At 39.5% G+C, this 22,593-nt stretch overlaps 1 protein-coding gene across 1 annotated transcript; it reads left to right on the top strand.

Annotated features, from left to right (window-relative positions):
* The first annotated feature begins 6,081 nt into the window (after nt 1–6,081).
* On the top strand, nt 6,082–21,971 carry LOC119885704 (myosin heavy chain, fast skeletal muscle-like). The gene is made up of 41 exons (XM_038695900.1): nt 6,082–6,129; nt 6,393–6,449; nt 6,915–7,130; nt 7,313–7,456; nt 7,550–7,706; nt 7,803–7,830; nt 8,168–8,279; nt 8,367–8,459; nt 8,565–8,628; nt 8,736–8,834; nt 11,932–12,035; nt 12,188–12,326; nt 12,432–12,550; nt 12,699–12,848; nt 12,985–13,155; nt 14,048–14,354; nt 14,509–14,579; nt 14,722–14,809; nt 14,893–15,010; nt 15,088–15,211; nt 15,317–15,453; nt 15,601–15,856; nt 15,956–16,198; nt 16,279–16,455; nt 16,530–16,675; nt 16,966–17,056; nt 17,184–17,573; nt 17,692–17,818; nt 17,927–18,045; nt 18,160–18,356; nt 18,435–18,618; nt 19,247–19,412; nt 19,725–19,849; nt 19,933–20,241; nt 20,335–20,538; nt 20,619–20,744; nt 20,906–21,076; nt 21,164–21,268; nt 21,408–21,503; nt 21,591–21,722; nt 21,827–21,971. Exons 3-41 carry the CDS (start codon nt 6,927–6,929, stop codon nt 21,845–21,847), a joined length of 5,814 nt encoding a protein of 1,937 aa, XP_038551828.1. The 5' UTR covers nt 6,082–6,129; nt 6,393–6,449; nt 6,915–6,926; the 3' UTR covers nt 21,848–21,971.
* The last annotated feature ends 622 nt before the right edge of the window (nt 21,972–22,593 follow it).

Here is a 22,593-nt window from a genome sequence, read left to right as displayed (position 1 = left end):
TTAAAATATTAAACTTTTCCTCACATTCTAAAATTTCCTCCCCTATAAACAACAACTACACATTCTTACTCCCAGCTCGTCACACATGGACGCTTGGTCAAGCAACTTAAATAAAAACATTGCATGTTGACTTTTTGTTTCACATGGGAAACAAACACAAGCCTCCTGGTTGAAAGTCTGGTTTCTGGCACTCCGTCCACCCCAACCACCTCCTTACTCAGACTTTTTTGTTAAATATCCTACACCTACCTTCAGTGTTCAAAAGTGACACTACAGGGCTTTCCCCAGTGAACAACGAAGCTAAGGGGCTCCCCACCGCGTTACACTTGGGAGAAGGGAGAATGGGTTGACATAATTTGTATTTGTATATATGTTGATGTATAATTTAGAATTTTTAAAAATAATTATCTTTACCAAATGATCTTAAACAAAATGTCTTTTATTATCCAGTGGAACAAGAATATGTTTCACTCGCAAAACTCCTACACCAGTAGAAAAATTATCCATGGTCCCACATTACTCTCAGTTTACAAATTTAAAATGAAGCTTGATACACAGACCACAGCTATCTTAGATTAACACAAGTGTAATGGTAAAAGGCAGAATATGAGCTAATTTAGCGGTAACTGTAATTTTACATGAGGTGTAACATTATCAGCAACTTTATCTAAATTTTAGCAAGGTTGACATAACGCTAAACTTTGTTAAGCACCTGAAACAAAACACTTTGTTTAGTTAATAATTAAGCTTCTTTAAAGACTGGCTGCAGTTTATTCCTCCAGAACAATTATTGTTTTTACATTTAAAACATTTTTGGGTCATTAAGCTAGCTAATGATAATGATAAACAACATGCTCTTATTAAACTTCTAGGTGTTTGACAACACTTGTGCAATTTCGACGTGGTCAAAAATTGTTCTTCATCTGGGACAAAAATATTCACTGGGCTGCAAAATTAAGACTGTCCCAAGTTGAAACTCTTCAAGCCAAGCAAACACTGTGTTGTTAGTATGTGGCATCATGAAAAATAAAAGTGTTGCTGTCAAAGCCTAAATAAATTTTTATAATTAATTTTAAATCATAAATAATTATTGTCCTAATCCTAAATGTGACATAATGGAAAAATAGTAAGAAAGCTGTTTAAAAAATTCATATTTTTGTTTTGTTTTTAATTTATATCCATTTCATTTTTATGTGTAGGCCTATAAACTATACATTATACTAACTATGAGTTCTGATCTTGGACCTACTGTAAGCAGCTGGGTTTTAAATGAAGCAGTAAGCATATGCTAAAATACATAAACTGGACTCATATCGGTGATGGCCTTCTTGGCCTTTCCTTCAGCATTCCTTGCTTCCTTGACAGTATCTTCCACTTCACCTTGGATCTGGACATAGTCCACTTCCAACTTTAGTGTTTAAGAGATTTGTATTGATTTGGCGAGATTGCCAATGTTTTTTATACGTTTACTAAAATGCCTTTTTTTTGTCAACAGTAAAATACAGTTATAATACCTGAGAGTGCAGTAGCCAGCCCCACAAGCTGGTATAATGGAAGCCAGTCAGAACTGTGCACTACAACCTTGGCGGACAGTTACTGTTGCTGGCATCAACCAGCCACTTTGAAGTCTCTCTCCGTCTGCTCCAGTGCAACCCTCAGCTCCTCTATCTCAGCAAGCATCAGGTTGTTCCTGCGCACCACAAAGGTAACCTGCGCCTTCATGTCTGCCTCTAATGGCGTCATCAAGGTGCAGCTGGGCATTCTGAATTCAAGAAAATGCTAATTTAATTAGGCAATTTACACATTTGAAATTACATTTTTAAAATATCTATGCCCAACCTTAAGCTGCACTTTCCTCAGGAATTTCTGGGCTTAGATGAATCTCCATCTCATTGGTCCTCCCCATCTTCTTTTTGACTCTCAGAACATCATTCATGCTCCTGATCTCAGCATCCTTGATCTGCTGAATTTCCTCATCCTTCTCTGCTATTTTCCTGTCAATTTAATTTGTCACAAGGGTGAGCTATAACTGGACACGGATGATTTTTGATTCCTCGTGCTCCAGTGTAGCCTTCAAAATGAATGTAAGGTGGAAAACCTTAGATTCAATTAGTATTAAGTATACAGAAGTTTTTAGATTAAAATCAAAATTAGAGTCCACTGTAGTCATATGGCTTCTGTATGATAAAACATGAACTGTGGTAATTTATCATTCTTTAAATAAAAAACATTTTAAAATTGTACTTTTAATTTGGCACAAGCCTCCATATCGCTTGTGAGGTCATCGGTCTTTTCTCTTTCTCCAGTTTCTGTTTGACTCTCTGGAGGTTATCAATCTGTTCTCCCAGCTCTGCCACGCTGTCAGCCTGCTTCTTGTGGAGAGTTGCAGTGGTGGCCTCGTGCTGCAGGGTGGACTCTTCCAGATCCCGACGCAGCTTCTGAAACTCAGCCTCACACTTCTTGTTCATCTCAATCTGAACAGATGTTGCTCCACCAGCTTCTTCGAGCCTCTCGCTGATCTCCTCAAGTTCCCTGAAGTGACTAGACCTCTCTTCTCCACCTTGGCCCGAGCAGCACGCTCAGCCTCAGTATAGTGAGTCATGACTTTTTTGGATCTATGACTAAATTGTATTATCAAAAATAAGATAATGTCCTTCATGACAATATAAAGGAAATCGACTGAACAACTCAACATTTCAATCACAAACATTCAAAGCAATTCCCCTCCACAAAGCCCAAACACATGTTTAGACATTACCTGCAGTTCCTTGATCTTCTTCTGAAGTTGAAGACCAAGTGCCTGTTCATCTTCTATCTTGCTCAAAAGCTGGCTCATCTCAAAGTCCCTCCTTTGTTGGCAAATATAATGAAAAATGTACATTGTCATTTTGGAAATTGTGGAGGTAATAAATTAAGTACTAAGTTATCATTCTTACACACTTCTTTATTTTCTCATCAGACTGCTGCTTGTCATTCTCCAAATCCATGATGGATTCATGGGCCAGTTTCAGGTCTCTCAAGGTCCATACAAATCTTCCTCTCTTGCTCCAAGGAGCCTTCAATCTAGCGCATTCACATATAGTGTAATCTAATCTCATCTTAAAATGTAATTTACTCAACAAGGTTTTTAATCTGTATTTGTAATATTGGGAGAATAATGTTTAGTATTCTGCAAGAGCAGAAAGATGTACCAACCTTGTTCTTAGTGGCATGTTTCACCTTTTCCACTTTGGCACACAGGGTTAGCTCCAAGTCATCAATGTCTTTCTTCAAACTCGTCCTCCAGCTTCCATCTCTTTTTCAGACTCTTCAGTAGAGGCTTTTCTTCCGTACAGCTTCATCTATGGCCAGGTCTTGACAGATATCATGAATGTGCAGATGTTGTACTGGATGGAGTAAATGGCTTCCCTTGTGACACAAAGAATTAAATCAGATTTCTTCTTCCTTGATCAGTTTTATGAAAAAACACATAGTTACTTTAGACAATAGGACAGTTTCTTGAAACTGTGTCTTGTTGTTGCATCCTTTACATCCCTTTTTGTGTGTAGAAATTATATCTTAACAGCATAACAACTCTTTTAAGAAATATTTCCAAAGTATGAAAGAGAGCCTGGCTTTATGTGATCAAGAACTGCAGTTAAGCAGAGATTTACAGTAGTTATGTAGTCTCAACCTAATGTAAGTATATATTGTTAGCCTGAAAGATGTCTTTTTTGTTAAGTTCCTGATATTACACAGCTTTACACACAACTGTGAGGTTAACTCAAGGTTCATAATCCAACACTCTGTTATTCAGCAAATGCTCCTTGTCCCTAGTAGGCCAAGCGCACACTGACACGCTCCCCTTTCTTGTCCTAAAATTACAGCTCAAACTAGGTCATCAGAGGATTCAGCACACATGCAAAACACTCTCTTGGTGTCAAATAGATAATTATTATATAGTACTTGCCCTCTAGCAGTCTACCTAGAAGCTTGAGTATGAAAATAAAATAAAATCTTACATTTAAGACGTATGAGGACTTTAAACAGACCAAAATTTATATAATTCTTTCCTATATCTCCTCATTTACTAATTGAGTCATCTGTAGCTTTGCATAGCCAGGGATGGGCAAAAATACATCAAAATGTTTTTTAAAATGAACTACCCAATACCCTGATTTTAAGTGTATCAAAATAAACTACAAAGTACCGCAGCCATGGCATGAATCAAAATAACTGCATTTATGTATTTCAAAAATACTTTTTCAAGGTACCATAAAATCACTTATGACAGATTTTCTCATGCAATAAATCTGACATTTGTAACCAGTTAACACATCAAATATTCCCCTATCCCTGTGATCCTCCAGATGAAGGTTAGTTTAAAAGCAACATTATGTAGGCTAGTATAGTTTAATGTGTCCAGACAATATTGCAATGTACGTCCTGAAGTATAAATGACACCAAAGCAGGTTTAATGCAGCTTGAAACAGACGTTTTTAAAAAGACAAACACATTCTTGAGATTGATGGACCTTGAGGTTAAAGCTGCACAGTTTGAGAGTTTGACATATACATCCTTATTTTACAAACATGGTAGCTGAAAGTTCTGAAAGGTTTTACCTAAGCATTCTATAACAACTAAAAGTACGTTTTCAAATGACTTACACAAAACAGGATTTAAAAGTCAGTGCATAGACAATTAGTGTCTAAACATACTACCAACATCATTTTTTATAGAATAAAAATTAAAAATGTTTTTTATAAAAATATAATATACTAATAAAATCATAATTACAATTCATTTTATATGAATAGATGTACTTACATGGTTAAACAGGGATGCTACTGTTATGGAACATGTATCTCCATGCTCTTTGTGGCCAGCTTGTAGACAGGAATGTTACAATCACCTTGGTTTGTTATCCCGAGCCCAGTTGTTTCTGCGAGACAAATGAAGAAACTGACAGATGGAGATCAAAGAAACAAAAAGCCTCTTGAGCATGTGGCATTTGGCTTGAGCATCAACACAAGCCTGGTGCTATATTTGAATTTTGCCCTAATAAGACAACAGATTACACAGCAAGTTATTGTGCAACTCATGTTTCTTGAAGACAGAGGCTCATTATATCTTCTTGGTAACCACTTTAGAATTTCTCCTTCTTCACTGCTGCAAGACGATACTCTTTCCAATAGAAACATTCTACCCACACTTTTTTGCCGGCTGCGTGCCACATTCTTAAATTAAGTGCTATCTATGACAACATCTTCTATCCCATCACATACTGTAGACTTCTAAACAAAAACAGCTTAGAAAGTAATGTCCTAAACATAATGAACTTTGATTTACACAAAAAAACATTATGGTGAGGTGATTTGTGAAACATAAAGGAAGTCGAGTAGCAATCAATCACTCAGTTGCTCTACATTTAGGGACTTTTTCCATCTCCCTTGTGTATCCCTCAAGAAGAAGAATAAGAACAGCTGTTGGCACCGTCGTGAAAAACAATCCCTTGGCAGCCCGTCGTTTTCTTTAAAGTTCATTGGCACTCTTTTTGTTTTTTAATAATTTCAGACTTGTATGACTGAAACAGTATATCAGTGACTTTTTAAAGGTTCCTGAAAGTATGGCAAGGGCCTACTTTTGTGCAGAGAGCATTAAAAAGATGTATTAGTCACATCTTTGGACTCCCTCGAACACCTTTTTCACCTTATTTGTATACACATGTATCCACAAGCAGAACCAACTTCACATCTGCATGCTACATTAGCATGTATTAAACTAAAAAAACAACATTGTTAAAAAGTATAGATATTTCTCAATATGTTGCTCCCTTCTTCACAAGTTATGTCAACATTTATCACAAAAAGCAATGGTAAAAGGAAACACAACTGCCTAATTGTAATAAACTAATAATCACATGAATATGCATATTTCTAAAAACCTCAATTCACCACCATTCTAAGTCTGACAATGATTTGACATAGAAGATGTGCCATAAATTGCTAAATGTGACAGCTAAGAACAGCTCCTGCACAAACATTATGACAGGCAACATGACCATATACAGCAATACTCACATGATAGGCTCCCATCACTCTGTATAAAAAGACAGAGCAAACCTCCACCAAGGACAGGCACCCTTCAAAGGTAAGTTTCTTAGTGGCTCAGATGGATTGAGAGTAATTAAACTACTCCAATACAAGATAATATACTGCCATGTATGATTTGTATCAAGTCAATACTGTGTTTAAAATACAAAAGATTTAGATGACTAAAAACTGTTTTAAAGTCTTATAACTGTAATTACATTTAATTTCCTAAACTGATTTAAAAGTTAAATGTGATAGTGTAAACTCTCAGAAGTTCTGTAGAGTTATCCTAACCTTGCACCTTTGCTCTTTTTTTTTCAGAAGTTTGTATTTAAAATCTGTCAGAAAAAAAACCCTGTTCACCTGGTGTCCTTCGAGGTAAATTAGGCTTCACATTTGTCCTGGAAAACAACTTAAGATGAGATATGGTTTAATTGCCAGCACATATGTACTATACATGTGATTATTAACATTACAATCTTGTTAGTACTTTGCTCAGTTATGGTATGCTAGATGTTAGCTGTATTTAACCACTCTCTATGCCTTTGGTGTGAGAGACCTGGGTTCAATCCCCCACTGTGACCCATCCACCATTGTGTCCCTGAGCAAGACACTTAATCCCCTAGTTGCTCCAGAGGTGTGCAACCTCTGACATGTATAGCAATTGTAAGTCGCTTTGGGTAAAAGTGTCAGCTAAATGAGTAAAAATGTAAATCTTTATGATAGAGAATTCATATGAATACAGTGATAGTAGACATCATATAAGTCACTACTTGGGCACTCATCTATCAACTTTCCTGGCATTTAAAATTAATGACCATCGTCTTGTTTCCTCTTGTGCAGTAAAGGGTCACCATGAGTACCGACGCAGAAATGGAGTGTTATGGCCCGGCGGCCCTGTACCTCCGGAAATCAGAGAGAGAGAGAATTGAGGCTCAAAACAGTCCGTTTGATGCTAAAACAGCATTCTTTGTGACTGAACCCAAAGAGATGTACCTCAAGGGGAAACTTGTTAAGAAAGAGGGTGGCAAAGCCACCGTGGAGACTCTCTGTGGGAAGGTGAGAATGAAGGCACTAGAAATAAAAGTTTTACAGTGCTTAACATTTTTGACATAGACTCTGGACTGATGTGACATATGTTAACTCTTGGTGTTTGAAAATCACAATTAAAATCTTGAAAAATAAATAGGACCCTAAATGTTCACAATACATAACTGCTGTCTCTTCTATCTTTTTGACAGACCCTCACTGTAAAAGAAGACGACATCTTCCCCATGAACCCTCCAAAGTACGATAAGATTGAGGACATGGCCATGATGACCCACCTCAGCGAGCCTTCTGTGCTGTATAACCTCAAAGAGCGCTATGCAGCATGGATGATCTACGTGAGTTTTGTGGAGAAGAGAGATAGCTTTGATAACATATACATGTTTTTATTAAAATGTTTTGTCTTTCTTTCATATTTCCCACTGTTACAGACCTACTCAGGGCTGTTCTGTGTCACTGTGAACCCCTACAAGTGGCTCCCAGTGTATGACTCCATTGTTGTCGCAGGATACAGAGGCAAAAAGAGGATTGAGGCTCCACCCCACATCTTCTCTATCTCAGACAACGCCTATCAGTTCATGCTCCAAGGTATCAATCAGTTTGTAAGCTACTGTGTGTCCACAAATAGGGGGGCTAAACTTTAGGAGAAAATGAACTGCTGTACTTTACTTTATTGTCTTGCAGATAGAGAAAACCAGTCAATCCTGATTACGTAAGTGAAACTCCTTTATATAACCTGTAATCATTGGCAATAGTAATATATTAATCATTCTATCATCTTGTTCCTGCTGTTTACATTTACCCCAGACACAAATTCAAAAAATGCACTGCTGAATGTTCTGGGTATATAAGAGTATGTAGCCTATATAAATAGCTAACTGTGTGTATTGTTTTATTTTATGTTACCACATTTTAATACACATTTATCATCTGTTTTGTAGCATGAAGGCACTGCATACCTTAATTTCAGTATACAACCTTGTATGACAAATAAACAAACTTGTACCTTGTATTTAAAATAATGTTTATGAACACACTCTTCAACCCAGTGGGGAATCTGGTGCAGGAAAGACTGTCAACACCAAACGTGTCATCCAGTACTTTGCGACAATCGCAGTGGCTGGAGGAAAGAAATCAGAACAGGTTGCTGGGAAGATGAAAGTAAGAGAAGTTGAACAACATTAATATGAAATCTAAAAGAAAAAGAAGTGAGTACTGTCACACTGACAAAATTAATGTTATTTCAAGGGCTCACTGGAAGATCAAATCATTGCAGCAAACCCTCTGTTGGAAGCTTATGGTAATGCCAAGACTGTAAGGAATGACAATTCTTCACGTTTCGTAAGTGATTTTTGGGATTTCTCTTTGACTTGAAATTGTTTTCTATTTAGTGATGACAATAATTCACCATGACATTAATTGAAATGTTCTTCTGTTTTTGCATAGGGAAAATTTATCAGAATCCACTTTGGGTCAACTGGAAAGCTGGCTTCAGCTGATATTGAAACATGTAAGATTTTTTTGTGGAACTCATCAAGCATTGTCTGTTTAATTACACTGTCAACTCTTTCAACTGTGCTTCACAAGAGATATTTTTACCAACATAAATATATACAGATCTGCTGGAGAAGTCTCGAGTGACGTTCCAGCTGTCTGCTGAGAGGAGCTACCACATCTTCTATCAGCTCATGACAGGCCACAAACCGGAGCTGATAGGTGTGAGCTTTTTACATTTCATTACCTGCTGCATAGTGTGTGTGTGTTTGTGTGTGTGTGTATCTGTATCTGTAATCTTTTTAATTAACCAGAATTTAACCACGTAAGCAGATTGAGAACAAATTTTCATTTGCAACGGCGACCTGGTCAAGATAGACAAAGTTATGCAGTAAAACATGTAGTTTCATATAAAATACAAATACCAATACAATGTGATATAGAGGTCAGTAGCTAATGAAATAACTTATACAGTAACACTGGTACTCTAGCAAAGAGCAGTCCTTAAGATGACAAAATCACGTCCATTCACTTTGATCAAGTCGGGAAAGTGTATCAGATCCTCCTCATCCTAATTAGTTCATCCTTACGGGTAGTAACCTATCATAAGTGGAAAGAATACAGCTGACAAATATTTTTTATATTTGAATGAGAGAGGAAGAGTGAAATAGTTTAGTGACCAAATAAGTTGTGGAAAACTAATTTATTATTAATTTTTTGATAAATGTTACAACGGAAAATTGTTTTTTTAACTTTTGATTAATAAATTTAATTAAAAGATCTCCACAAGTGTTTTTTCCTTTAGTGGTTAGTCACAAACCACCTCCAAAAACGACAGTAGGCTATAAAACGAGTAAGGAGTCTGTTTAGACAACTCACTAAACTACACTAAAGAGTCTAAAGAAGCAAACAGAGGAAAAGAGAGGCTGCACGTCCAGCCAATCAAACCAACTACAAGTAAAGCAACCGCAGCTGCAGCTGGAGTCTCCTTGAGATCAGCTGATCGTTGCTGCGCCACAAAAGTGTTTAATTGATGTGATGGAACGCAGTGATCAATCAGTGAAAAGTGATGTGAATAGCAAATAAAAATGTACAGAGAAGTGTTAAATGATACCAGCAGATGAAACCAACAGAAAGCCAAGTTTGTGGGGATAAACTTGCAACAGTGACATGCGGTGGAGGGGCTGTTAAAATCACGCATGGACTTTGAGCATGCAGGCCTTTTTTATACAGTTTATGGTGCAGGCACATACGAAAAAAAAGTCATGCTCTTATCTTTTTCTTTCAGAGAGTTGACCACACAAATAGTAATTTTTGATCTGGCTACAAAATCAACACAATGTCTGGTCGGTTGGTCATCACCAGATTGTCAGTCTGGATCCCACAGGATCTTAGCTCAGTCATTCTCAACTACCTTAGGAGGTGTCTTCCATTTTGACCTTGGGACTTCCAGCCCATACTCCTGGGAGATGTTCCTGTTCACTATGCCAGCTACCTGCTTATGGCGTTCCTTGTACACACTTCCTGCCTGCATCTTACACCCTGCTGTTATGTGCTGTATTGTCTCGGGCATCCTTGCACAGTCTGCAACTGGGGTCCTGCCTGGTGTGGTAGACTCCAGCCTCTATTGATCTTGTACTGAGTGTCTGTTCTTTTGCCGCCATGATTAATGCTTCTGTGCTGTCCTTTAGTCCAACCTTTTCTAGCCATAGTCTAGGATTTCTTGATATCAGCCACTTCTTCTATTTGTCAGTGGTACTTACGGTTCAGCGGCTTGTCTCTCCATGACGGTTCTTTGTCTTCCTTGTCCCCACCCTCGGGTTTCTGCTGCCTGAGGTATTCACTAAGCCCTTCATCTTTGGGGGCCAGCTTCCTGATGTTCTCCTGGATCTTTGTTGTTTCATCCTGGACAGTGGTCTTGACACTAACTAGCCCTTGGCCTCCCTTGCAACGCTTGGGGTACAGTCTCAGGGTGCTGGATTTGGTGTGAAACCCTCCATGCATTGTGAGGAGCTTTCTTGTCTTGATGTCAGTGCCCTCTATCTCCTCCTTTGGCCAGTTTAGTATACCACCAGGCGATCAGCTGACTTTTCAGGACCTGCCTTACTCTTTGTAGGTATTTGGATGTGGCGGACTTCCTTGCTGTCTCCTCATGGTTTCTGTTAGCCTGCGGGACGCCGCGTTATTTGTAGCTGTTCCAAACATCTGCAATGTTAGGGATAATACGTGGTGCTGCATTCACATCTTCTAGCAGACTTTCAGAGGGTACTTGAACACTTAGCCTTGGCAATCTTGGTCGTTGTACTTTGGGGTCCAGCTTGGTTTTGATCTTCAATCGCAGGTCAGTCGCCCGTAAGGGCTTGTTGTCATTGGGGCTTGGGACCCAATCTCGGAGTGTGGGGATGATGAAGACATCTCTCTGCTGACCTGTTGTCCTGGCTCCCCCTTGCTGTTGCATATTTTTTGTGTATCAGTCTGTAGTTGTGATAACAGTTGCCGCTTCCCGATGTTAGAACACTGTGCTAGGAGTTTTTTCTTTGTCAGTGTTGATGACAGGTTTCGAGGCATCCATATATGGTTGGTTGAATGGTTTTACTGCCAAATTCTCTGAAACTCGCCTTTGGAGACGGCTTATGGTAGAAAACTGAACATTCAATTCACGGGCAACAGCTCTGGTGGACATTCCTGCAGTCAGCATGCCAATTGTACGCTCCCTCAAAACTTGCGACATCTGTGGCATTGTGCTGTGTGATGGAACTGCACATTTTCGAGTGGCTTTTTATTGTGGCCAGCCTAAGGCACACCTATGCAATACCCATGCTGTCTGATCAGCATCTTTCAGTCTTAGATCTTTGAGTTCAGCTCATGATGAATGGGGGCAAAAAAAGTGTTACGTTTATAAGTGTTCCCCTAGAATGAGACTATGGGTACGGACCTAAGAAATAGGTTAAGGTTTTGCCAGATACTGTTCTCTTTTACAATTTAACCACCTTTTGTCATCATAAAGAATGTGTAATCATGTGGTGGTAAATATGATTTCAACAATTCAATAAGAAAATATTACAAATTGAATAAATATAAATAAATTTGATGTATCATGAAAATACTATATATTCATGTTGTGCCAAATTATGCATCCACCTCTTAAGGTCCTTTTCAACCACTCTGCTGTGCACATTGATTAGACACAGTTATCACCAGATATTTTTGCTGAAACTCAAGGATTGCTACTAAGTGTAATAAAATATTAACGACAATGGTAGGGGAAACTCTGTATATATGCTTACAAGAAATAACCACATGTGCTTTCTATTGCCAGAGGCTCTGCTTATCACCACCAACCCATACGACTATCCAATGATCAGTCAGGGTGAAATCACTGTCAAGAGTATCGATGACGTTGAAGAATTCATTGCTACTGATGTAAGCACAAGTTCTCTTTGATGATAGCATTTACAGCTATTATGAAAAAATAAAAAGCAATGTTAGAAACCCACCTCAATATGCATTCTATCCAGAGAAACGGACGCAGAACAACGGAATAGTTTGTATTTTAAAGTGACTTTTGTTCACAGACTGCCATTGACATCCTGGGCTTCACTGCAGAAGAGAAGGCATGCATTTACAAGCTGACTGGAGCTGTGATGCATCATGGAGCCCTGAAGTTTAAGCAGAAGCAGCGTGAAGAGCAGGCTGAGCCTGATGGCACTGAGGGTATGAAACACACACACAATTCAAGCCTTATCATAGTACTTATGTAGTACGTATAAAGTGAACCTAGAATGGGTTTGAAGATGACTATTTGTTTGCTTCTTTTAGTTGCAGATAAAATTGCCTACCTCATGGGTCTGAACTCTGCTGATTTGCTAAAAGCACTGTGCTACCCCAGAGTGAAGGTTGGGAATGAGTTTGTGACCAAAGGTCAAACTGTCCCTCAGGTATGGGGTGTCAACAAGAACACACACAAATAAACAAAAAAAAAATGCAATCATGTTTTGTATAAAGTTCTTTATATCATAGCTTTTTAACCTGTTTTTAAAGTGTTTAATCAGTTTTGTTGTTTTTTAAAACATCCTTATCAATCAGGTCAACAATTCTGTCATGGCTCTCTGCAAGTCTGTCTATGAGAAAATGTTCTTGTGGATGGTCGTCAGAATCAATGAGATGCTGGACACAAAGCAGCCCAGAAGCTCTTTTATTGGCGTCCTGGATATTGCCGGGTTTGAAATTTTTGATGTACGTATTATGCCTGGCTGATACTACATAATCTGATGCAGCTTCATTTAAAGCTGAGATTGCAAAAAAATGTCATTGTTAGTTAATGTTAGGCCTGTTAAGGCCTTTGCTGACCTTTGATATCTTATTTTTTTAGTACAACAGCTTGGAGCAGCTGTGCATCAACTTCACCAATGAAAAACTGCAACAGTTTTTCAACCACCACATGTTCGTCCTAGAGCAAGAAGAGTACAAGAAAGAGGGAATTCAGTGGGAGTTCATTGACTTTGGCATGGACTTGGCTGCCTGCATTGAGCTGATTGAGAAGGTAAGCAACCTCATGTACACTGCTAAGGAAACACTTAAATCACACGTCAGATCTCAATGAATGAAATGGTTCAAAGTTCAAAATCTTTACTGTACATTGTAAAATTTGTTGGGAACAAACGGTCAATGGAAACCACAATCGCTAACTGAATTCTGGTGTTCTCTGGCCGGCAAATGCCAATCGAGCTGCACGGTGCTGGTTTGTGAGTGCAGATCCCACTAAAGGGCGTCGGGCCCGCATGCCTCCTGCACGGAGTCTGTTTATGACTAAAATATTATAACATGCACACCAGTAGCCTGCTGGAAGTCATTTTGTCAGGCAGTGTTCCACCTGTTACTCCTTGCACAAAGGGGCAGATACCAGTCCTGCTGTTGATTTGAAGCCCTTCTATGGCCCTTTCCAGCTCTACTCATGTAATAGCCCATCTACTGGTCTCTCCTCAATGCTCTTGAGACTGTGCTGGAGACACAGCAAACCTTCTTGCAACGACACATATGAACGTGCCATCCTGGAGGAGCAACCTGTGCAATTGGCTGCAGGAACCACCTCCTGCTACCACACTAGCAAAACACCAAAACTAGAGACCGACCAGTCAGGATAAGGAGAAAGCCAAGAGCTGCACAACCATCCCATTTTTGGGGGTTGACTTGCTGTTGCCTCTCCAGTGCACCTGTTATAACTTTCATTTGCACTGAAACTGGTGATATTGATTCACAAAAACTTATGCTACCTAACTGGGCAGAATGATATCCCTTAAGTTTAATTGACTTGATGTTTTACTGCGATGATTAAGTGTTCCCTTAATTTTCCTTAAGCAGTGTATTTTCAAAAACACAAAAAAAATCTGATGACTTGAAAACATTTCTTCTAAAAAATCATTTCATCCTGCCAGCCAATGGGCATTTTCTCCATCCTTGAAGAGGAGTGCATGTTCCCCAAGGCTTCAGACGTCACCTTCAAGAACAAACTCTATGACCAGCATCTTGGTAAAAGTGCCCCCTTCCAGAAACCCAAACCTGCCAAAGGCAAAGCTGAGGCCCATTTCGCCCTGGTGCACTATGCTGGCACTGTTGATTACAATGTTACAGGCTGGCTGGATAAGAACAAAGACCCCCTGAATGACTCAGTGGTTCAGCTCTACCAGAAGTCTTCAGTCAAACTGTTGGCTCTCCTCTATGCATCACATGCCTCAACAGAAGGTAGGGATTCTATTTTAAATAACTGAATGTTGGAGTTTTCATTACATTTTAAAATATAGTGAGTGATTTGTGACTTGAGTATAAGAATACAGTTTAAATAAAATGTATTACATCTGTTCAAGCTAATAATTAAAATGTAATCTTCATGGTACAGCTGAGGGTGGTGGAAAAAAAGGCGGCAAGAAGAAGGGTGGGTCTTTTCAGACCGTATCTGCTCTGTTCAGGGTAAGCATCACAAAGAACTGCCTCACTACAACAATACCACATGTACACCACTACTTTCCCAAAGGATTCTGCAGTTAACATCCAGGGAAACAGGCCACGTCATTTTTTATTAAGTAACAATTTGAATTTTTCCATATTTCAGGAGAATCTAGGCAAGCTGATGACCAACTTAAGGAGCACTCACCCTCATTTTGTACGTTGTTTGATTCCAAATGAATCAAAGACTCCTGGTAAGCCTAATGTCAGCATTAATGTAAGCAATTAAAGACTACTGTAAATATGCAACATAAGACCGAACTTGCATGTCTTTAAGGTCTCATGGAGAACTTCCTGGTCATCCACCAGCTGAGGTGTAATGGTGTGCTGGAAGGTATCAGAATCTGCAGAAAGGGCTTTCCCAGCAGAATCCTCTACGGTGACTTCAAGCAGAGGTAATTATTAAGAATAACCATATCTTTGACAGTATTATGATCAAATTTTCACAGTCGATTAATTTCCCCCGACTCAGATACAAAGTATTGAATGCCAGTGTCATTCCGGAGGGACAATTCATCGACAACAAAAAGGCCTCAGAGAAACTCTTGGGCTCTATAAATGTTGACCAAACTCAGTACAAATTTGGACACACAAAGGTAATCCGTTTGTCTGCTATGGGTGATTATTGTATTTACTTTTACTGCTAACCCCGATACTGTAAGTAAGCATAACAATTCATCTCAAGTAACCCTTTGTTGTAGGTGTTCTTCAAAGCTGGTTTGCTGGGAACTCTGGAAGAGATGAGAGATGATAAACTTGTTGCCCTGGTCACAATGACTCAGGCTCTCTGCAGAGGTTTCCTCATGAGGAGAGAATTTGTCAAGATGATGGAGCGCAGGTATTGTAGATATTTAGCTTCATACATCAAAGGGTAACTGTAATATTTGTATAAACCAAGTTTTTACTTTGAAAACTCAAACTTATCAATATAGCTTTAAGAATCTGAGTGAACCTGTTTATTTACTTTGATACCTGTTTTCCCCAGGGAGTCAATATATTCTATTCAGTACAACATTCGCTCATTCATGAATGTTAAAACCTGGCCATGGATGAAGCTGTACTTCAAGATTAAGCCTCTTCTGAAGAGTGCAGAGACTGAAAAAGAAATGGCACACATGAAAGAGGACTTTGAAAAGACCAAAGAGGAGCTAGCAAAGGCTCTGGCCAAGAAGAAAGAACTGGAGGAGAAGATGGTTTCTCTGCTGCAGGAGAAGAATGACTTGTTGTTGCAAGTGCAGTCTGTACGTTAAATAAAACGAGAAAGTAATCTGCTACTTTAATGATCCTGGTTTTGACAAGTTACTAAATATTATTTTAATTGTATGTCATTGCAAATCTAGGAAGGTGAAAACCTCAGTGATGCAGAGGAAAGGTGTGAGGGGCTCATTAAAGCAAAAATCCAGCTTGAGGCCAAACTCAAAGAGACGGCTGAGAGACTGGAGGATGAGGAAGAGGTCAATGGTGAGCTGACTGCAAAGAAGAGGAAGCTGGAGGACGAGTGCTCTGAGTTGAAGAAAGACATTGATGACTTGGAGCTAACCCTGGCCAAAGTGGAAAAGGAGAAACATGCCACTGAGAACAAGGTTAGTATTTCTTCCATAAGGCCTAAAAAGTCTGCTCATGCTGAATACTAAAAGTTATTCTCACAATATTGCACATACAGGTTAAAAACCTGGTTGAGGAAATGACATCTCAAGATGAGACCATTGTCAAGTTGACTAAAGAGAAGAAAGCCCTCCAAGAGGCCCATCAGCAGACCCTTGATGATCTGCAGGCAGAGGAAGACAAAGTCAACACTCTGACGAAGTCCAAGACCAAGCTGGAGCAGCAAGTGGACGATGTAAGTAATAATAACAAACAGTTATTTTAGTCCCCATGAAAATAAAAATTAATGCCTCACCTTGGTTAAAACAGCTTGAAGGTTCCCTGGAGCAAGAAAAGAAGCTCCGAATGGATCTTGAGAGAGCGAAACGAAAGCTTGAAGGGGATCTTAAACTGGCCCACGAATCCATAATGGATCTGGAGAATGACAAGCAGCAGTCTGATGAGAAAATAAAGAAGTGAGTGAACTTTAGCTCATCAATTTAAACACAACAAGTATTCATGTCTGATCTATTTGTAGTTGTTCAGCATGTAGTAGCCAGAATAAAATATTGCTCTAGCCTAGTACAGCATACTCTATTGAAAAAGCTGTGTATAAACCCACAGTGAAAACAGGATAGGAAACAAATTTGATCCTTTCAATGGTTTAGAGGCTAACAAAAGCTGAGTATAAGTAAAACTCATACTTACTTTGCTTACTAAGCATTTATGCAATTTGTACTGTTTTTGAATTCCTGTCCCCACACAGGAAGGACTTTGAAACAAGCCAGCTTCTTAGCAAGATAGAGGATGAGCAATCACTTTCAGCTCAACTTCAGAAAAAGATCAAAGAACTTCAGGTTGGTACAGTATCTTAATAGTTTTTAACAGTGACTACACTCCACTGACATGGGATGACCCAGATCGATTTGTAGACAGAAACATATTAGAATGTGGCTTTGTTTATGTGTTTCTTTTTAAATGTAGGCACGTATTGAGGAACTGGAGGAAGAGATTGAGGCTGAGCGTGCTGCTCGGGCCAAGGTGGAGAAGCAGAGGTCTGATCTCTCCAGGGAACTTGAGGAGATCAGCGAGAGGCTCGAAGAAGCTGGTGGAGCAACATCTGTTCAGATTGAGATGAACAAGAAGCGCGAGGCTGAGTTTCAGAAGCTGCGTCGGGATCTGGAAGAGTCCACCCTGCAGCACGAGGCCACCGCTGCAGCTCTCCGCAAGAAGCAGGCTGACAGCGTGGCAGAGCTGGGAGAACAGATTGATAACCTCCAGAGAGTCAAACAGAAACTGGAGAAAGAGAAAAGTGAATACAAGATGGAAATCGATGACCTCTCAAGCAATATGGAGGGTATTTCCAAGTCGAAGGTAAAGTAAAATGTTTATTTTGCAACGGACAAAACAAACTTACTCTGCTACACTTTAATTGATTCTCCCTGAATTAGACTACACTGCATTACTTTAATAAAACTTTGGCTAATTTCAGACCAATCTGGAGAAAATGTGTCGTACTCTTGAGGATCAACTGAGTGAGTTGAAGACCAAAAATGAAGAACATGTGCGACAACTGAATGATATTGGGGTACACAGGGCAAGACTGCAAACAGAGAATGGTGAGAAGAATTTACATGTTTGTTTATTTACTAAAACATACAAAAAGAAATTCCAATGCAAGTCCCATATTGCATTTAGATGACTTCTAACTCCCTGTCTCTCTGTAGGTGAAATCAGTCGCCAGCTGGAGGAGAAAGAAGCACTGATCTCTCAGCTGACAAGGAGTAAGCAGGCTTATACCCAGCAAATTGAGGAGATCAAGAGGCACACTGAAGAGGAACTTAAAGTATGTGCACATTAAAAACACTATCACAGAACTGCAGTGTTACACTTCCCAGTTAAAATGCCCAGTTCAAAGCTTCAAGTTAGTTAATAAAAAATGTCTCTACTTCTTTGTAAGGCCAAGAACGCCCTGGCTCATGCTGTTCAATCAGCTCGTCATGACTGTGACCTGCTCAGAGAGCAGTATGAGGAGGAGCAGGAGGCCAAGTCTGAGCTACAGCGGGCCCTGTCCAAGGCCAACAGCGAGGTGGCTCAGTGGAGAGCCAAATACGAGACTGATGCCATTCAGCGCACTGAGGAGCTGGAGGAAGCCAAGTAATGAACAGTTCTGAAATCCCATTGTTTCCGCATGCATTGATTCTGTAAAGCAACTAATTTCATATGTCTTAACAGGAAAAAGCTTGCCCAGCGTCTTCAGGATGCAGAAGAATCCATTGAGGCTGTGAATGCAAAATGTGCTTCTCTGGAAAAGACAAAACAGAGACTGCTGGGTGAAGTGGAAGACATGATGATCGACGTGGAGAGAGCTAATGCTCTTGCTGCTAACCTCGATAAAAAGCAAAGGAACTTTGACAAGGTTTGATTTTTATTGATGACTTGTTTGCTGTAATGTGCAACTTTTTTTTGGGTACCCAGGTTATTTTATGTAGCTGACCATGAAGCATTTCAAAACAAAGCCCCTCAAGACTGGTAAAAGAGAGCAATTTCTACTTTCTGTTTCTTTAAATCATCTCTATTTTCTTTTCTCAAAACTACATGCTCTTGTTATTAAGGGTACCAAATTCACTTTTAATAAGAATTGTTTATGTGGAATATATAGTCAGATGACAATAATAATGATTTTTCATATGATCTATTCCTGTGATGATGTGACTGGATCCTGTAAGTTGCATTTGTTATGATGCATTTTGATTGATGACGCATTAGTTGTTTACTGCAGTCTGTTGATCACTTAGTCAATGTAATTGTGTTCATTTTCTTTTCCATATTAATTGTGGGTGGGGTGAGGGCAGGTGAGAAAGTTATTTTTTTATATCCACTATGTTTGTGTACTGTGTCTGTCTGTTGTCTGTTATCTGTACTGTGTGGTTTACTTTTGCATCTGTACATGCATGTATGCTGCAGGACCCCCACAAAAATGAAATGATACATTTCAAGGGGCTATCCTTTAAGAAATTCAAATTCAATTCTTTTTATGTTTTCAGATTCTTGCAGAGTGGAAGCAGAAGCATGAGGAATGCCAGGCAGAGCTGGAGGCATCACAAAAAGAAGCTCGTTCTCTCAGCACTGAGATGTTCAAGCTGAAAAATTCATATGAAGAAGCTCTGGACCAGCTGGAGACCCTGAAGAGGGAGAACAAGAACCTGCAACGTATGCAAAGTCTAGAAAAAGCAGAATAAAAAAACTTACTACTAAACTCACTAACAATAATAATTGGCAGTGATCTGATTCTGGATAGTTTAAAAGATTTTATAACTGAATTTTCTTTTTGCACTCTGTATATCAAACTTTTAAAAAGCCGTGTCTTATGCACTGTAGAATACAGTTTTTGGTTCAATGTGCAGTACCTATGATTTCAAACTAACATCAAATACTGTAGTACATTCACTTTTTAATAATTTAATAAATTAATTAATTCCACTCACACGTACTTCATAATCGCCTATACCTTGTTTCTTACAGAGGAGATCTCAGATCTAACTGAGCAAATTGGAGAGAACGGAAAAAGCATTCATGAACTGGAGAAAGGGAAAAAGACTCTGGAGGCAGAGAAGTCTGAACTCCAGACTTCCCTTGAAGAGGCAGAGGTACTGTCCTATAAAATATCTTTTATTAAACACCATTTTAAACTATGCTTGAGCTACACAATAAATATTTATTTTTTGTCAAGGCTACCCTGGAGCATGAGGAATCCAAGATTCTCCGCATTCAGCTAGAGCTCACCCAAATCAAGGGAGAAATTGACAGAAAGATTGCAGAGAAGGACGAGGAAATTGAGCAGATCAAGAGGAACAGCCAGAGAGTGATCGAGTCCATGCAGACCACTTTGGATGCTGAGATCAGGAGCAGGAACGATGCCCTGAGAATCAAGAAGAAGATGGAGGGAGACCTCAATGAGATGGAGGTTCAGCTGAGCCACGCCAACCGCCAGGCAGCTGAAGCCCAGAAACAGCTGAGGAATCTTCAGGGACAGCTTAAGGTACAGCCACTGAAGGATTTGTGGAAAAGCATCTTGCTTCCAAACGTAGCCAAAAGTGTTTGCTGATACATCTGTCAATGTTTAACATTTCAGGATGCCCAGCTGCATCTTGATGATGCTATTAGAGGACAGGATGAAATGAGGGAACAGGTTGCTATAGTGGAGCGCAGGAACAACCTGATGCTAGCTGAGATCGAGGAGCTGAGAGTCGCACTGGAGCAGACGGAGAGAGGTCGCAAAGTGGCTGAACAGGAGCTGGTTGATGCCAGCGAGCGTGTGGGGCTGCTGCACTCTCAGGTAAATAAAGATTCAAACAATGTCATGTCAAACACCTGACTGAAAATCATAGTATGTAATCCAGACTTTCATTTGTTTAGAATACCAGCCTCATCAACACCAAGAAGAAGTTGGAAGCTGACCTCATTCAGATCCAAGGTGAAGTGGAAGATTCTGTCCAGGAAGCTAGAAATGCTGAAGAAAAGGCCAAGAAGGCCATCACTGATGTGAGTCACTATGTAATAATGTACAATATACAGTGCACAGCATTTCTGAGCTTAATATTGTGTGTTAGGCCATTTCTCCACCGCATCTAGTCCTCTAAAAGTTGAAACATTAGACTGCAGTACGCTTATATCCTAAAATGTAAAATTCAACAACACTTCAGGCTGCCATGATGGCAGAAGAGCTGAAGAAGGAGCAGGACACAAGTTCTCATTTGGAGAGGATGAAGAAGAACCTGGAGGTGACAGTGAAGGACCTGCAGCATCGCCTTGATGAAGCTGAGAATCTGGCCATGAAGGGCGGCAAGAAGCAGCTCCAGAAACTGGAGGCTAGGGTAAGTGTCATGAGGATCAACCCATTCATCCTTTCTGTATGCCAGGGAAACTTTTTGTTTTTATAATCACTGCATTCTTCTTCTAAGGTTCGAGAATTGGAGGCTGAATTTGATGCTGAACAGAGGCGAGCTGCTGATGCTGTCAAGGGAGTGCGAAAATATGAAAGACGAGTAAAGGAGCTCACCTATCAGGTATGTTTCTATTTGCAATGCTAATACTTACAAATACCAATGGTCATATTAATATACAGTATAGTAATGAAAATAGTAGGCTTAAGCTACTATTAAGTTTATATAACTATGCTCATTCATCATTCCTAATTTACCACAGACTGAGGAGGACAAGAAGAATATTGCCCGACTTCAGGATCTGGTGGACAAGCTGCAGCTGAAAGTGAAATCCTACAAGAGGCAGTCTGAGGAGGCTGTGAGTACACCTACAGATCACAACAACACACATTCTGAAAATGTCACTCAGTCCACAGGTTTTTAATAAATCACACTCATCACACAGGAGGAGCAGGCCAACACTCACCTGTCCAGGTACAGGAAGGTGCAGCATGAGATGGAGGAAGCTCAGGAGCGAGCTGACATTGCCGAGTCTCAGGTCAACAAGCTGAGGGTAAAGAGTCGGGAAATTGTCAAGGTAAAAAAAATAACTTTCTGAGATAATCAAGTTTGGGGAAATGCTCATTTCATATATTCACTATCTGGCCAAATCTTTACCATGCCATTATTCTGTCATTTCAGACCAAGGATGCAGAAGAGTAAGGAAGAAATTAAGGTTTTACAGTAACAAGAAGTCATACAATATGAGTATCGTGTTACTTGTTCACTCTAGCATGTTAAGCATGCTGTGATATCAAAAGTCAATAAAAGTAGATAGTTTGTGGCATCTTTTTTGTCTTTCCTTTCATTTTTGAATGGGTGGTGTAATGATTGAATAGAAGCCCTCAGGGTCTCTGGGAAACAATTATGACTATGACTCATTATGTAATTTAGACTAGTATAAAATAGTCATGTAGTTGACTTAGCACTAAGTCAAAGGTCATTCAAGCTCATTAATTTACTGCATATTAATTTCAATAAGTTCTTTAAATAAAAAGAAAACTTTCATATATTCAACTGTTTTTAAATTAAGGTCCTCAAGTTATACATTTTCCTCGCCTATAAATTAGATATACCAAAATATGCATAAACTGTATAATTGTACATAATTTATAATTTACATAATTTATATTTGTATATATTTGATGTATAATTTATACATAACTATGACCCAAATAATCACTCACAATAATTGAACAAAAGCGTCTTTTCCGCGCTGGGCGCTGAGCGTTTTTTTTCCGGTCGCCGAGAGTTGAAAAATGTTCAACTTTGGGGGAAAACGCTGCGCTCGTCACTGTCACTTTTTATCCAGCCGTCCAATCACAGTGCAGGAGGGGCGGGACAAACATCGCACCGAGCACATCCGATCTTGAACGAAGCGATGTGCCTACTCGCCGAGGTGTTTCCTC

This window comes from Micropterus salmoides, unplaced genomic scaffold (assembly GCF_014851395.1).
Source record: "Micropterus salmoides isolate LMB-PRFRI ecotype aquatic unplaced genomic scaffold, ASM1485139v1 Ms_hic_scaffold_4, whole genome shotgun sequence".
NCBI lineage: Eukaryota > Metazoa > Chordata > Actinopteri > Centrarchiformes > Centrarchidae > Micropterus > Micropterus salmoides.
The sequence above is the reverse complement of the archived record's forward strand: the minus strand, read 5'-3'. Positions and strand labels throughout refer to the sequence as shown.

Bases quoted from the DNA above. Each gene is read 5' to 3' on its own strand.
- LOC119885704 (XM_038695900.1), top strand. From the start codon at position 6,927: ATGAGTACCGACGCAGAAATGGAGTGTTATGGCCCGGCGGCCCTGTAC. The intron at 8,629-8,735 runs GTAAGATTTTTT...AAATATATACAG, and splicing joins TTCAGCTGATATTGAAACAT to ATCTGCTGGAGAAGTCTCGA. The intron at 16,199-16,278 runs GTTAGTATTTCT...TTGCACATACAG, and splicing joins AACATGCCACTGAGAACAAG to GTTAAAAACCTGGTTGAGGA.